This window comes from Tamandua tetradactyla, chromosome 1 (genome assembly GCF_023851605.1).
Source record: "Tamandua tetradactyla isolate mTamTet1 chromosome 1, mTamTet1.pri, whole genome shotgun sequence".
Classification (NCBI taxonomy): domain Eukaryota; kingdom Metazoa; phylum Chordata; class Mammalia; order Pilosa; family Myrmecophagidae; genus Tamandua; species Tamandua tetradactyla.
Genome location: NC_135327.1, coordinates 115,564,851 through 115,581,821, shown reverse-complemented (window position 1 = coordinate 115,581,821; position 16,971 = coordinate 115,564,851). Strand labels below are relative to the sequence as shown.

At 40.4% G+C, this 16,971-nt stretch overlaps 2 protein-coding genes across 2 annotated transcripts; both read right to left on the bottom strand.

Moving 5' to 3' along the window:
- Positions 1 to 13,982: 13,982 nt before the first annotated feature.
- Positions 13,983 to 14,591, bottom strand: LOC143681231 (endogenous retrovirus group K member 7 Pro protein-like). Its single transcript, XM_077158066.1, has one exon. The coding sequence runs from the start codon at positions 14,589 to 14,591 to the stop codon at positions 13,983 to 13,985; it is 609 nt and encodes a 202-aa protein (XP_077014181.1).
- A 158-nt stretch (positions 14,592 to 14,749) lies between these two features.
- LOC143681227 (endogenous retrovirus group K member 24 Gag polyprotein-like) lies at positions 14,750 to 16,630 on the bottom strand. Its single transcript, XM_077158051.1, has one exon. It carries the CDS (start codon positions 16,628 to 16,630, stop codon positions 14,750 to 14,752), a length of 1,881 nt encoding a protein of 626 aa, XP_077014166.1.
- Positions 16,631 to 16,971: the final 341 nt, after the last annotated feature.

The following is a 16,971-nucleotide window of genomic DNA, read 5'->3' as shown; positions in this document are numbered from 1 at the left end:
GCCACCTGCTCTCTTTTCTATTTTAGTTATCACCAAAATGTCATATTATATTAAAGCATTATATCTTGGTTTTTGATCATTTAAAAAATCCTCATTGACACATTTTCCCACATACTTGATGCAATTGACTAATCTTCCTTCCACTTTGTTCTGTGTGTAAATCTGAAAAATCTTTAAAAATTGAAATAAAACTATAATAGAGTTTATCTGGAACCATGTAACCTATCACCACAAATGGCCAAAGAGGTGAAGCAATATCTATTGAGAGCATGGGGGTGGTATAGAGCCCACTGCAGCCTAGTGCCCACTGGCTGTGAGACTGCTGACAGATCACTCTGAGCCTCCTGACAGTATTTCACATAGTCCAATATGATATAGAATGTGATGTACTTAATAAACAATAAAACCCTTTGCAGGGGGTGCAAGGGTAGTTCAGTGGTAGAATTCTCACCTGCCATGCAGGAGACCCGGCTTTGATTCCCAGTTCATGCATTTCCCAAACAAACGAGCAAAACAAACAAGCAAAAACAAGCAACGAAAATTCAACAAATGGTGTTGCAATAATGGATATGCACGTGGAAAAATAATGAAATGTGACCCCGCCATACAACATACAAAAAAGATAAAAATAATACCCCTTGCCAGTATTAATTGTTATTATTACTAATTATATTGCTGCAGCAAAAAACAAAGTGGAGAAATAAGAAATCTCCCAAATCTTTATAATGATCAGTCAATATAATAACTATTCCTAGAGACTCCTTCCCCAAATATCCCTCATTTGCACTAAAGGGACCTGTATGCCTTGATCCCATCCTATACATCATATTACGTGGATATAATTTTAGTCTTTCGTAGCTATTTAGATGTTTCTAAAATAATATCTTCATCTGGTTTTACAAAAACAACTTTTTATTAATTTTATCAGTTTTCCCTGCCATATGAAATAACTTTCCATTTTCATTCCTATTTGCAGTATTTGAAAACAAAAAGTTTATCTAAAACATTTTACCATTTATTTTTTATTGATCTAAAGATGCTTGTTTGATTTTGTTCACAAAATACCAATAGAGGAATCATATACCTCCCGAGAATTTTCATAAGGAATAAACGGTTACTGAAGACTAGGCAAATACATTTTCTTCATCACCTAGGTTTTTTTCTCAAATTTACTTTCTTATAGGCAGACAAAAGAAATCTTACCAATCTGGGCTTATATGCTGCTTGGCATTTTCTTAGTTTCTGATAGAAATAAAAGAAAATCTTACATGGGGACCTATTTCAGAAATATTCAACTCATATAGATCCAGTGGAAATGAACAATCACAGTTTTTATAATCACCTTAACACAGTGGCCAGGAAGCACCTCTTTAATTTTGCTATAACACACCTAATTTAATCTTATGCATATGCTAATTTCACTCTGTTGGATGCTTCAAGTTAGAAGCCAATTTTTGACCATTAATCTGGTAGTCTTTTCTAGTTTCATTTCCATTTTTTGCCATATGTGACTGTGTATTCAAAACATCAGAGCATGTTATCTATCACATTTGCATTTATAAATTATCTAGATTTTAAACTATGCATTTCCAACCTACATGAAAATTCACTAGTTCATGCATAACATAAACTACTATAAACTATAATCCGCAGTAAAGATTAGACTCCAAATAACAAAGCATCATGGGTTAGGTCACTGTTAAAAAGACACATATGACTAGGTTCATTTGTGTTAAAACCTCTAGGCAAGGACTTGGTGGTTGTTTTTGAATCACACTTGCCTAGACAGAAATGAGAGTCATACCAGCAAGATTTGAATAAAGCAACATGAGATCACTGACCTAGAATTTGGCTCATATTGCAAAGGCCACATAGCCTGGGGTTGTTCATGAGAAGGACTTGGTCACAATAGCATGTGGTGCTATTGTAACGCAGCAGGACTTTTCAAAAGGAACGTTAGCATTCTCCTTGCAGAAAACACCGGTAGAAATATGAACTCATTCTTTTTTTATTTAATACATTTATAGAATCAAACAAATAAAGCAAATCAATGGAAATATTGTTAATAATAAATTGAATGTCTCCTCAATTTAATGTGGAATTAATGTTGCTGAATTCTTCAAGATTTAACTTGAAAATTTTTATTTTATGTTTAGGTAAATAAAAAATACTAGTTTGGGATACATTCTTGCCATCTTCCTTTCTCTCTCTCTCACATACACACATACACACACACACACACTCATGCATTTGCACATGCATGCAAGTACTACTGTACAGGAGTCTAATTGCTGAAATATATTGCCACATTAGTTTTCTGCAAGACATACCCTGTAGAACCCCATGGACTAAGAAGATAGATATCACTGTTATAAATGAGAGTATATCAGTTGTAAAGTTGGGATACAAGTAAAACGAGTTAAGAATTACCTCTGATAAAAGATAGCACACTCTGGGTGGGTGATGGTGGCTCAGTGGCAGAGTTCCCACCTGCTATGCCAGAGACCCAAGTTCGATTCCCAGTGCCTGCCCATGCAAAAAAAAAAAAAAAATAATTCAAAAGATAGCACACACTGACTACTAGCTATAGACTAGTAATAGTCAGTGCTATTCCTATATAATTTGGATACTGCATTTGAGGAATTTATAGTCTTCAGTCAATATAAACCTTACTGTCCTAAGTGGATAATCTAGTCTAGCACTAATGAAACAATTTTTGAATTACAAAAGAGGACTCACATTTATAGACTAGAACTATTTAGCATCAAATGACAATCTGATAACTGCAATTTTATAATCCTTTATTATATTTTTATAAATAGTCAATTTCTAGAGGCTTTCAACTTTTTATTATAATTTCCTGGAGACTAATATTTTGAACATATGACAGAAATGATCCATCAATGAATGTGTGCCATTATTTTTTTCAAAGAGTAAACAAATCCTTTTGTGTTCATGGCCATGAAAGAAAACAAATAATACGAAGAAATAGATCCTCATCAAATATTCAATGTTTAACCTCATTTGGCCATTCTGACCATTGTTTTCTCCTTTTGGTATACGCCTTCTGTTTTGATAACAAATTTTGCTTACCTGTTCAAAACAGGAAATCATTTTGTACAGCACTAGTTTTCATATTTAATGAACACAAGCGTGTATCATTATAGTACATCTGAAAACACTCAGGACAAAGTAATCATTTTCTCACGAGGCCAAGGTGTGGAGGAGACTCCCCACTCTCTTAAATGAAGTGAACATGCCTAAAAGGGTCAGGGGACCCTTAATGGGTTACATCTGTGTCTCAGAGTTATTAACAGAGGAGATATAAAGTCTCTGAGAACTACCAAAGTAGACTTTTAAAGGGGAGACATATTTAAAAGATAGCTGTAAGGGGAAAGATAATAGTCCTGTGGCAGAGCAGGTAACATTTATTGCTTTATTAATCCAAAGATGAGATCATTTCCCTTCAAATGCAGTCAGGTCATCCACATTGAATTAAAGACAAGGACAAAATACGGCATGGATGTAACTTATGAGCAAGTTAGCACCTCTGTTAGAGAGGCCTTTCTCCTACTTCTCAGTTTTCTATGCAATAGTTCCCAGAAGGGGAGTGGAGGAAAGAAACTAGGCAGAGGAAGCAGGAGAAAGTGTCTTGCTCTGATAGCTGGAATGGACAATGTGAGTGTCTAGGTGCCATATGTATATCCACTATCAAGTGTTTTTTGGGTCATTAGAAATGCAAAGAGAAAAAAATATACAAAAATATACTCTGTACTATCTTATATGTAATTACCATTTATTCGAATTTTTAAAAGTCCTCCAGAAAGAAATGAACTTATTTTCCAGCTGTAAATAAAACTTACTAATTGCACATTTCCCCTGTTTTAGTTTCTTTGCTGTCAAGCAAATATTATGGGTTGGCTTAAACAATAGGAACTAAAGGCTGATGATTTTGAGGTAGGAGAAGTCCTAATCAAGTCCACATTATCTTCTGAAGACTGCCATTCTGGGGCAGGCTACCTGTGATCCTAGGTCCTGGGCAGTTCTGTCACACAGCAACGCACGCACGCAGTGGTCTCGCTTTCAGATCCTGTTAACCCTCAGCCTCTGGCTGCCTCCTCCGAGGCTTTCTCTCTGCCTGAATTTCAGTCTGTTTATAAGGGACTCCACTGAAAGGATTAAAACCCTTCCTGTCCGGGCCGCTCCTTAACAGAAGTAATCTCATCAAAAATCCTACTTACTATTTCACACCCACAGGAATGGATGCAGTTTAAGAACATATTTTTTCTTGGGTACATAGTTCACGCTGCTACATACCCCAAATAATCTGCTGACTCAACATTTTCTGTTTGGTACGGGGGACACAGATCATGAGTCAATCAAAAGAATGGCTGAAGGTCCGTGGCAGTGACATGATACCTTCTTCAGAACTGCTCGGAATACATTTCAAGTGTCCTCTAAGGACACATGAAATGCATTTTTTGTGGGCGTATGCATTTTGACAATGGAAGTACCTCAATGAGTGACAGAAAGACACTGACAAATAAAGAATACAGATATCTGAACAAGAATAACTCATCCAGGATTGCTAGAACCTTCACGTAGGATTATGCAGGATGCACCCTGCATCTATTCAAGGACTCTCTGGCTTTCTTCAGTAAACAACTTGCACACCCGCCTGCATCAGTCCTGAGCCCTTTAGGATGGGGACACGCATGAGAGGGTAAGAACTAAGTGTTGCTTCTTTTCTCCTCAATAGCTATAGTATTTCATATTAAATACCCTTCAAGAAGCTTTTTCTATCTACAACCTGACTCAAAGAAAAATGCAAGTTAACATCGTGCAATGATTTCCAGTATGAAAATAGAGGATCCATAGGCTTTGAGATAGAAATTTTGAAATTCCAAATCCTGACTCTCATTTATAAACTCAATGGCTTTGAGTTAACTCTGTTTAACTAGCTTGCAGGGTTTCTTTGATAATTACTTTGGATATTATGCAAAATACCTAATGCACCATAGTTATCAATGAATATTAATTCCAATGGAGTCCCACATTGAGAACCTTAAATTCTACACTGATGGACAAATATTAACTGAATACTCAGTTTGCTTATTACTCCAATGCCCTGAGGGACAAGAATCTGCACATTGTTCATGACTAAAGTTTTTAATTCCTCCATATATGCAATCCAATTTGATATAACAGATTCTTAAGACCCTCAACCAATTAAACAATGAAATGTTTAGATTTCATTGTTTAGATTTAGCAGCTTAGATTTTTTTCAATTCTCCACTTATCTACCAGATAGTTACTAGCTATTTAACTGTGTCTCTCTACTACATGATTAATATGAACAGATAAAGCCTTTCACTAAACATTAGCATTTATGTTAATATATAATGAAGATATTTTTAATAAGAGAAATGCAAAATCCAACCTTAATTTTTGAACTCACACAGAGAAATGATGGTCTCTCAAAATTATATTTATGTTTTCAAGAGTTTCATTCATTGACATAATATGTAATTAACATTGTGCATAGTTTGGTGTATATATCATTTCTATTATATATCTACATAAATACATAAATACTTACACAATCACACAACAAAAAGCTGTCAGCTCTCTAAAGCCATGAGAGTTTAATCTGTTTTGAATGCTAACAGCTTGCCCTGATAATTGTGCATGCTCCAGTTGTGTTTCATAGTAAAATAAATAAGCTGCTATTGGTTCTGTTTATGCTGGATTTTATGTTTCGGTCTAGAACACTCAAGTCTCACTTGGGAGTTTATACAAAATGAAACAGCAATTTAAAAGAGGGCTTATGGCAAAAACTTTAAAAATATTATATCATTTTGGAGGAATAGAATTTTCTCACCTGATATAATAATAGTGTCGTTTGAAAGTAAAAGTGTATAAGTTAAGTAATATGAAAATGATATTCTCAGACAATTTTTTTTAGTGTAATGGAAAATGAATGTTATGTGTTACAAAACATTTCCCATGATAGAGAATTGACCCTTGTAATTTTATAAGACTCTATACCTGGTTCTTTGAATTTTGTTTTTCGTTTGCTGGCTTGAATTCATTTTCACCTCTTGGACTGGGGAATTTGGTGAAGGTATAAATTGTTTTCATTTTTAAGGGCTTCATTAATACCTTCAAAAGGTATATTTAAATATGAATGCCATGATTTTGTTAGCTTTGGAAATGCCACAGTAATTATTGACTATGTCCAAGAAAGATGGGGAAGTTAGTGCCTTTATCATACCCTTGTATTTTCTGTTCTATCTTCATGGCCAGGCAGGATGTAGTTCAACAACAGCGCACAATTTGAACTGACACAGTAGCCCTTCCCTCCACATTCTGAATTTTGTTACTGCATTTTATTTTTACTACAGTAAAAAATGTTTGTATTAATGTTGTAGGCTTTTCATCTCGTTTTTATAAAAGCAACACAGTTTGGTTCCCAGAACTACATAAACTGTTTAACCTGACTACTATCATAGCATAACTTCTTCATTCCCCAATTTTTTATTTAATTAATCTCTTGTTGCTTGGATTCCAACCACAAGTAGTTGTAGTTGTTGTTTGGTTTCTACCTTTAGTTGCTATATTTTTGAGTCATTGAACATTTTGCAATTAAAAAATATATATTTGTATATGAAGGACAATTTAGCTGGGTATCACATTTTTGGGACACGTATTTCCTCAGAAGCCTTTTGCATTGCCAACTAATATTGAATGCTGTTGGAACATTCCGCTATCAATATTCCACATATTCTCTCTAATTTGTTCATTTATTCTCTAATAGTGTAGATTTGCCATCAAGTTCTTTCTTAACACTTGAATATGTATTTTATTCTCATTAGATTAATTTATCTCATTTTAACTCTTTATTTAGTAGATTTTATTCATTATGGTCTATTTATTTTACAATAGTATGCATTGCCTTCAAAATGTCTTTTTTTTTTTTTTTTCTGGTGGGATAACTTCTTCCAGAATGGAGTCTTCATCTGTTTTCATCTTACTGGTTCTTAAGGGGAGGTTATCCTATAAATTTAGATCATTCTGCAATCCATGAAGTAATTTTTGGCTATTGTGTAAAAAATCTATTTTTTTTATGAACTCTCAAATGTGCTTACAGTTGATGTCTCCTTTTTCTTTACAAACATTTAAAATCCTTTTATGTTTTTATAAGACTATTAACAGTATATGCACTAATTGTAGAATTTAAGGCCACTGGCAATGACTAGCTTTGGACAAGGGGAAGATGACTCAGTGGCTTATCCTTCTGGATGCACCTCAAGAAGTAGTCTGACTTTCAGTTTTTCCGAGTACAGTCATTTTATCAGTTAGGGATGATGAATATTCACAGAAAGAATGAATATTGTAACTAATGTCATGGTTATGGTAGTTATGGTAGGAAGAGAAATGGGATCCAAGTGTCCTGACTATCAGGCCAGCATACTAGAAATACTTAGAAATACTTAGAAAATTGCTAAGCTTAGTTAACCTGCCACAGAGACAAGTGCTCTATGTGAGCAAGGCTTTTACTGTATGGAAATTTGGTGTGTTTTATGCTTTTTGACAATATTTCTGTTCAGCAAAGATAATGCAATAACTCTAACAAACACTTTTTGCTATTCAGCATTGCCCTTTCTCAGTTGTATTTTAATCTGTGGAGTTATCATTATCATCATCATCATCATCATCAAGTGATGAAATAAAACTTAAAGTGAAAAATTAGGAAAAGCTGATGTCAAATCTGTATCCAATGATTTGCTATTATTTTTCCTATTTTAGAAAATAAAACATATTTTATAATATTATGAAACTCACTTTCCCCTTTCTATGATGGCCAACACTTTGAACTACACTCATTATCTATAATTTCTTTTATATCATTGGCATAACATAAATCTCTCAACCAGTCCCTTACTAATTGATATTTGCTTTGTTTTCCAGATTTTTATATTTCAAACACTGCTAAAACAAACATCTTTGTATTCATTCTTTTATATTTAAGGTGTGCAAAAGTTTACTATTCTCCATTTTGCAAATATTTTCCCTATTTTTCAATTTTATCTGGGGTGAATTTTCCATCTAATTTTTAATTTTATTTTATATGGTGAGAGTTTTCAATATTTTATTTTATGGCATTCAAGTTTGCTTAATTGTCCCCAAATATTCTCCCATATTTTGTTCTTATAACTTAATTTGCTTTTTACTTATTGTATATAAGCATATGTATTTTTAAAATAAATTTTTAAAATAATTTTTAAAGACGTAAAATTGGGACACTTTTACATGTATGATATGTTTTCTTCCAAATTAATATCCAATTGCACCAGCATCACTTAAAATCAATCATTGTTTGGCTTAAATGACATCTCTAGCATATACCTAATTCCTGTAATTACTTGGATCAATCTCTGAACTCTATTTCATTTTACTAAATATTTTCATATTATTGCAGCAGTTCCATACAATTTGATCACTTTAGTTTTATAATGAGTTTAATATATTGTAAAGGTTGTTCTCCTTCATTATTTATGATTCTTATCTCAGTTTTTAAGAGTTGCATAATATTCTATTTTATGGTTATGCAGTAGTTCCATTTGGTGGATGTTTAGGTTGTCTCCAGATTTTCTTCCTATTACAAATTCTCTGTTGCTTTATTCATTCCTAATATTCTAAATTTCTCTCTGATCTTATTTCCTTACTATGCAAATTTATTTTAAAATTTTTTGATGTTGGTCTATTGACAACCAACTCTCCTAGTTTTCCCTCTTCTGACAATATTCTTATTTGGCCTTCACTCCTGAAGGATAGTTTCACTGGATATATAATTCTAGGTTGACAATTATTTTCCTTCAGCACTTGAGAAATATTTTGTCACTTTCTTTGGCCTCTCTAATTTCTGATGAGAAATTTATTGTGATGCAGTTTATTATTCCTTTTAAGTAGTGAAATTACTCTTCTGAATGATTTCATGACTTTTATTCTTTGTCTTTATATTTTAGAAATGTAATTATGATATGTCTGAGCATGGATTTTATTGAGTTTATTCTATTTGTAGATTCAAATTTCCTTGCTACTATAGGTTTATGTCTTTTACCATTTTGGATGTTTTTAGTTTTATTAGTTTTGAAGTGATATTTTGGCCCCACACATTTTCCTTATGTGACTTTGATAGCATAAATATTAGATATGTGCTATTGTCTCACAGATATCTGAGGGTTTATTTATTGTTTCCTCAATTTACTTTCTCTGTTGTACAATAGGGAAATTTTCTATTGCTTTATATTTTAAGTCACTGGTTTTTGGATGTTGTTTTTCTTTATTTAATCAAGGTGTCATAAAAGTTTGAAAGTAAATAGACAAATTAACATGATTTTAAAAAGACATAATTTTTTAAAAGTGAGGAAGCATTGTCTAAAACAATAAGGAAGGAGAAGGTCAATATACAAATCAATAAGTATATTGATCTGGTGAGACATAGAATCTTTGTCATTTAAGCAGATTGCTCAGATGGTTAAAATTTTTTTATAGCTTCTCACTAAAAGCAAACAAATAATCCAAGAAAACATTGAGATTTTAACAGACTGAAAGCCAAATTCTTGTTTTGTATGAAGATATATCTGATAGGAAAACTATTAAAAATTTTATAAAACTATAAAATCTTAGCCAACCTTAACCACAACCAATAAAATTCACTTCCAACAAGACTTACACAACTTTCTATATTTATCCATTTTATCCAACACATTGCTGTTTCTCATTATGTAACAATCAGGTATTTTACTTTAGGGGAAAAAGTACTCTCTTTTTCCTTAACAAAAAATACTTCCTGCATACTTTACAAATTTAAATTACCAAAAAAGATCTTGAAATCGATCTTCAAGCCAACATCCTACAAAACATAGTTCTTTTTTTGTGAAAAATAACATATATGCAAAAAAGCAATAAATTTCAAAGCACATTACAACAATTAGTACAACAGGTTTCAGAGTTTGGTATGGGTTACAATTCCACCATTTTAGGTTTTTACTTCTAGCTGCTCTAAAATACTGTAGCTTAAAAGAATATCAATACAAAGATTCAGCAATCATACTTTGTCCGTGTCTCCTCGCTCAACGTCGGGCCCCCGGCCGGCGGAGGGTACGACAAGAAAAAGGGGGAGAGAGAAAGAGACGCAGACAAACCGGTCCTGGCGGTAGAAAACGAGTCCAGAATACGCAGCAGTTGTAAGTACAAATCTTTACTGGGTCTAAGCTTGCATTATCTATAACTTTCCCCGACCGGGTGAATACATCCCGCGGGGGAGCGACCTCTGTGCGGCCGTCAGGCACGGCTCCTTGTGGGTCGTTCCCCCCGCCTCGTCCGGGCAATACCTTATATACATAATTCAAGCCCAATAGGTTGTTGCCGCGTCTAAGAGGGTGATTGGTAGATCGGGTTGGTGGGCGTGTGTGTCATACGCAGAAGCAGGATGTGGGCGCCATCTTGGCTCACTCGATGGGCGGGGGGAGCTTTAGAGCAGGCTGCAGCGCGTCCACTAGGCCTGACCCGGGTGGCGGCTCTCCACATCTCCCCCTTTTTTACTTATTTTGACCCGGTGTCTCCATTGATGAGTGAGCTCCCGTGGGCCGGAACGGCCCACTACATGTTTTGGTGCTTTGGGGAGTCTGGACTAGGCTTGCTAGGCACCAACCAGAATGCCTCCTCATATAGAGACCGGAGGGCCCGTGAACCGGAAACCACGTGACCCTCCCTGCAGTGCTTCGCCTCGCAACCGGGTTATGAGGGGGGCAGGAGAGCGGCAACCAGAGTCGAGAGTGTCGTAGGTGTCTCTGTGCAATGGCTTAAGTCTAGTCTGGCCAGGACCGCGACTTTGCCTAGAGACCCTCTTTCGACCAAAATTATGACTTCTGGTGCCGCCACTTATACCTGGGATACAGCCATGGGCTTTGCGGCAGACCTTACTTTCGAGCGTCCCGCCTTGAGTGGCCGTGACGGGCCACGCAGTGGGGGGGAGGACAGGGCTACGGTGCGGGTGTCGCCAGGGGCATCAGGGGCAAGTGACATAGCCAACATAGTGGTGACGCGTAGCTGTTGCTGCGTCTGGAACAAGCGTTCTAACAAACATTTAACAATGAGCAGAGTTACTAAGAGTCCCACTGCTAAAAGAATCCAAGTGGTCAACCTGGGCCAAGAGAACCATGAGGTGACTTGGTCCCACAGTAGCTCGTAGTGGGAAAAGTGGGGTTAAAGCTAGTTTCTCTTCTACTCGGTCGGAGGGTCACTTGCACTATTGTTGTCATCTTTTCGGTCGTCGCCATCATCAGTAGGGCTGGAGACCGGGCCTGATGGTTCAGGTCGAAAACTTGCTGACTTGTCGGGCAGCAGTTTCTCGGCGCCCCCGGGCGGTGTCACGGTTCTCACCAGTCTCTCCGGAATCCACACTGGCTGGCGTCCTGGTTCCTGGGGAAAGACACAAACAGAGCCTCTGGCCCAGCTGAGCACCGGGTCAGGGCCTTGCCACAGTCCTGACAGGACATCTTTCCATCGGACCAAACCTCTATGTGATGGGTTTGGAGTGGTATGCTGGAGGGCAGGTGTCATTCCTTGTGAGTTTTCATTTAAGAAATTATATGTAAACAAGGCTACTGACAGTTGGGCTTTTGGGGATAGGCCGTGGCCTATTCCTTCCTTTTGTTTTTTAAGCAATTCTTTGAGAGATCTGTGTGCTCTCTCTATGATACCTTGCCCTTGGGGATTATAAGGGATACCATGCTTTAACTGCACTTCCATAGTTTCACAAAATTTTTGAAAGGTTTTACTGGTATAAGCAGGTCCGTTATCTGTTTTCAATATTTTTGGCTTGCCCCATGCCGCCCAGGCGGCAAGGCAGTGAGCAATAACTTGATGGACCTTTTCTCCTGTTTCAGCGGAGGCAAACATAACTTGAGAGCATGTGTCTATTGACACATGTAGATATTTGGCCTTACCATACTCTGAATGGTGAGTGACATCCATTTGCCAGATGTCTCCCAGAATGAGGCCTCTAGGGTTGACTCCGATTGAAGGAAGCACTCTTGACTCTGTGCAATTTTGGCAGGCTCTGACTATATCTCTAGCAGCTGCGCGAGGTATGTTGAATCGCTTGGCTAGAGTGCCTGCATTGATGTGAAACTTAGCGTGAAACTCTTGAGCTTGTTGATGGGGTGTCAGCGCTGGGAAAATGTGTGGCTGTCGCGTGGCCATATCTACTATGTTATTTCCCTGTACCATAGGGCCTGGCAAGCCTGTATGAGCTCTAATGTGGGTTATGTAAAAGGGACACTGTCGGGCATGTATAGTTTCCTGAAGCTCGATAAAGAACGGTCTTACTGGGGAGGAATATTTTATCATGCCTACCGTTTCTAAGACCGGCACAGAATTCACGACATAATTGGAGTCGGATATAATATTCAGGGGGTCGTCAAACTCTTTTAGGATTGCGATGACGACTTGTAATTCAACCCATTGAGGCCTCTGTGGCTGAAAGAGTACTGTTTTTGGGGTACGCCCTTCTACCCAGTATGCTCCTGCACCAGTGCTTGAACCATCCGTATACACGGTGATTGCGCCTACCAGGGGCTTGGGCGAGGTTACTTTGGGAAAAATTACCGGGTGCCGGGTGATAAATTGTAAGAGGGGATCTTTTGGGAACTGGTTGTTAATATTTCCTTGGAAGGTACATCGAAGAATGGCCCATTGATCTATGCACCCAGTAAGCACCTCAAGTTGTTGGGCGGTGTAAGGTACCCTGAGATCTTTAGGTTGTTGGCCAAAATGCTGCACAGCCCTTTTGATTGCTTCCAATGCTAAATCTGCGAGTGCCGTAGGGTAATGCTCTAAACTTTTCTTTGGGGAGATTCCAGGATGGATCCAAAGTAATGGCCCTTGTTGCCATAACACTGCTGTGGGCTGTAGTATGGTTGGCAGCAGACAAGCTTCAAGAGGTTTTTGGGGGTCTATTCTTGTTAAAGCAGTGCTACTGAGCGCTTGTTCTACCTGACCGAGTGCTTGTCTCGCCTCCGGAGAGAGGCACCGGGATGAATTTATGTCTGGATTTCCTTTTAGTAAATCGAATAGAGGCATCAGGCTCGCGTTGGGTATTTTTAGATACGGACGAACCCAATTGATGTCTCCCACAAGTTTCTGTAGATCATTGAGGGTGCGTATGCCATCTAGTCTGAGGGTCATTTTTTGGGGGGAGACTTGACTAGGCATAATCTTTGCTCCCAGGAATGTGCTGACTTCTGCTATTTGAATCTTCTCCGGGGCTACTTCTAGGCATGCCTTTTTAAGCGTCAGGACTAGGTGTGAGAGAGCTGTTTTAAGAAGTTCCATGTCTTTATAGGCTAGTAGAATGTCGTCCATATAATGGATAATTTTTACTTGTGGGAACTGCTGTCGAGTGCTAGCCAGCGTTGTGGTAACGTACAGCTGGCACATAGTGGGGCTATTAATCATGCCTTGAGGTAAAACTGTCCACTCAAAACGTAGACAGGGCTCCTCTTGGTTAATAGAGGGCACGGTAAAGGCAAACCTTTTAGTGTCTTCGGGGTGAAGGGGAATGGAAAAGAAACAGTCTTTGAGATCTAGTATAAAAATGGGCCAGTGTTTTGGCAGGGCTGAAAGGAGGGGCAACCCCATTTGAACAGGCCCTAAGGACTCTATGCAGTTGTTGATGGCTCTTAAATCTTGTAACAATCTCCATTTGCTCGATTTCTTCTTTATAACAAACACAGGGGTGTTCCAAGGTGATGTGGAAGGGATAATGTGACCTTTTTCTAATTGCTCTGTGACGAGATGGTGTAGTGCTGAGAGTTTTTCCTTTGGTAGGGGCCACTGAGGCACCCAAACTGGAGTTTCGGTTTTCCACCGCAATCGTATAGGCGTGAGTGGGAAATTCCCCTCAGTGGCCCCTAGGAAAAACCCAGACCTCGTTTGTCGGGGTTGGACACAGTTTGTACAGGCACTGTGCGCCCTTGTAGTGAGGCTCCTAAACCCTTGCCAGGGACGTATCCCATCCCTTTCAACAGATGTTTTGAGGTTGGGGAGCAGTTACTAATTAAGGTGACGTCCATTTGGGTAAGGACGTCTCTCCCCCATAAGGATACGGGCAGGGGTAATACATATGGTTGGAAACTGCCTTGGTGTCCTTCTTCATCAGCCCAATGAAGGGCAGTTGCGCTCAACATGGGTGTCGAGACTTGACCTATGCTGTTAAGGGTTTCTTCTGCCCTGCACGTTGGCCAGGCAGAGGGCCATTCTTGCTGTCTTATGATTGACCTATCAGCCCCGGTATCTAGCAGGCCCAAAAGGGGCCTGCCTTGCACTTTAATAGTCAGCATGGGTCGGTGCTCTAAAGACATATGAAGGCCTTCAAAAATCCCCTCGGTAGATTTTTGTTCCTTTTCCGTTTTCCTCCTGTTTTTGCTCGGAAGGAGCGCGTGTAAGCTAGGAAGGAGTAAAAGTTGTGCTATTTTATCACCCTCTTCAATAACCAGGGTGCCTCGCATAGATTGAACCATGATCTGGACAGTATTTGTGGAGTTAGGGTTGATAACACCTGGCACAACTGCCAATCCTTTCAGGGTTGTGGACGCTCTTCCTAACAGGAGCCCCACAGTGCCTGGTGGCAGAGGTCCTTTAAAGGAGGTTTCTACCAACCGAACTCCTTCAGATGGGGTCAGTATGAGTGTGGAGGTGGCACAGAGGTCCAGTCCTGCTGACTCATGGGAGGCACGGACTTGGACTGGTGTTGCATCATTGTATTGCCAGCAAGGGGGTCCACCGGAAAGGCGGACCCCCTCTGCCCGTTTTTTGGCGCCTGCTCCGGGCGGCCAGAGAGGCGCTTGCCGTTTGCATCGAAGGCTGATCTACAGTCCTCCGCGCGATGGGGTCCCTTACGGCAACGGCCACAGAGCTTGGCCACCTGTTGAGTGTGGGTTAGCTGGCTCATATTAGGACAATTTCTTTTAATGTGTCCTGGTTTTCCACATTGGAAACATCCTTTCTGCCTCGCTCCTGCGTTCTTAGCTTGTTCTGCATTTACTCGCAGTGAGCTAGCCAGCATGGCAGCTAGAGTTGTACTAGTTAGTGGGCTGCCAGCGTCCCTGCATAAACGAACCCAATCGGTTAGGCTTTTACCCTTGTTCTGCACTAGGATTACCTTGCAGTCTTTGTTGCATTGTTCAAATATCATTTGTTTGACTACAGTTTCTGCTATCCCTGGGTCGGTGAAAATCCTTTCTGCTGTGTTTTGCATCCTAGCTACGAACTCGACAAATGGTTCAGTGGGGCCCTGGTGTATGTTACTGAGAGATGCTTGAGCTTCTCCCTGGCTCGTTAATTTCTTCCAGGCACCTATGAAGCAGCGGAAGATCTGCCCATAGACTTCTATAGGGAACCCTGTTTGATTTTGGGAGTGGGGCCCTTTCCCTAGGAGCATGTCCGCATTCCAGGCGCCACGTCTAACCGCGGCGTTTTTCGCGGCTTGCTCTTCAGCTAGCTCTTCAAACCAGGCCTTCCAGTCTATATACCGACCCGGTGGCAAACAAGCACGGGCTAGCTGGTATATATCTGCGGGCGTGTGGTTTAGGGTGGCAAGATTTTCAACTAAATTTAATGTAAAAGGAGCATTGGGGCCATATTGATGGACGGCTTGCCTCAATTCCCTCAGAACTTTATAATCATAGGATTCATGCTGATTACCACCTTGGGGATTGATGATAACCGGATACATTTCTGAGTCTGGTTCTGATTTAAGCGGCTGGTATCCACCTAGAACTCCGAAAGGTCTAAAGGTAAATGAAGGGGTCCATTTCCAGAAATGCCTTTTACCACTGCTTAATGAGATGGAGTCCCGAGGGCCTGTGTACGCAGGTGGGGGATACAGCTGTGGCTGCCCCTCCCCTACCCAGCTTCCAGGGAACTCTGGGCTGTGCAAGGGCGGGCCAGTGCAGCCTGATTCGGCCACCAGGGGGAGCCCTCGGTGAGGTTTTTTGGCGGGATCGCCGTGACCACTCGCCGAAAACCGCCGCGTACTCATTGGCGGGGCAGAGGGCTGCGTGGGTGAGGCAGGGGGCCTCTCCCAATCGATCAGCGGAGGTTCGTCCACACCCTCATTCTGATCATCATCCGACTCAGAGTCAGAGGTGTCCGAACTATCGCTGGACTCTGGCCGTTCACGGATTGGCGGCTCCCCTTTACAGGAGCCATCCGCAGACAAAACTGATTGAGTTTCCCGAAGCGCGCCCCGTGCCTGCTGCAGGACGAGGGACGGGCCGAGGCCCGTGGCAGCCTCTGCCTCAAGACAAGCGCGAACAGCCTCCCAAACGGGAACTAGGATTGGGTCCAGACATAGGCCCGTCCGGCGCGCTCGGTCCATGTCGTGGCCAAGCTTTATCCAGGAGGGCAAACTAAGGCTCCCAGTCTGGGCGAACCAGGGGGCAAAAACTGTAACATCATCAAGGAACCTTAGGAGAGAACTTTTCTTAACTGAGAGGCCCCGCTGTTTCAAGAGGGTCATTAGCGGAGCTAACAGGGGTGAGCTTTCGGACTGCCCCATGATTGCAGTCGGCGCTGTCTCTTAACCACTCGGGGAGCTCTCCCGAGTCACCGGGGCTGCCTGAAAACCCGCGGCCCTTAGTTTCCACGTAAAGAAAAAGTACTTACCTCTCCGCAATGATCAGGCGCGGAAAGACAACCACAGACTCCGGAGGCACGTCCTCATCAGCTCGCGGATGCAAAGGGAGGGTCCCCGTACGGGCCACCACTTGTCCGTGTCTCCTCGCTCAACGTCGGGCCCCCGGCCAGCGGAGGGTACGACAAGAAAAAGGGGGAGAGAGAAAGAGACGCAGACAAACCGGTCCTGGCGGTAGAAAACGAGTCCAGAATACGCAGCAGTTG

Excerpts from the sequence above, each read along its gene's own strand:
- LOC143681227 (XM_077158051.1), bottom strand. The coding sequence starts at position 16,630 with ATGGGGCAGTCCGAAAGCTCACCCCTGTTAGCTCCGCTAATGACCCTC.
- LOC143681231 (XM_077158066.1), bottom strand. The coding sequence starts at position 14,591 with ATGGTTCAATCTATGCGAGGCACCCTGGTTATTGAAGAGGGTGATAAA.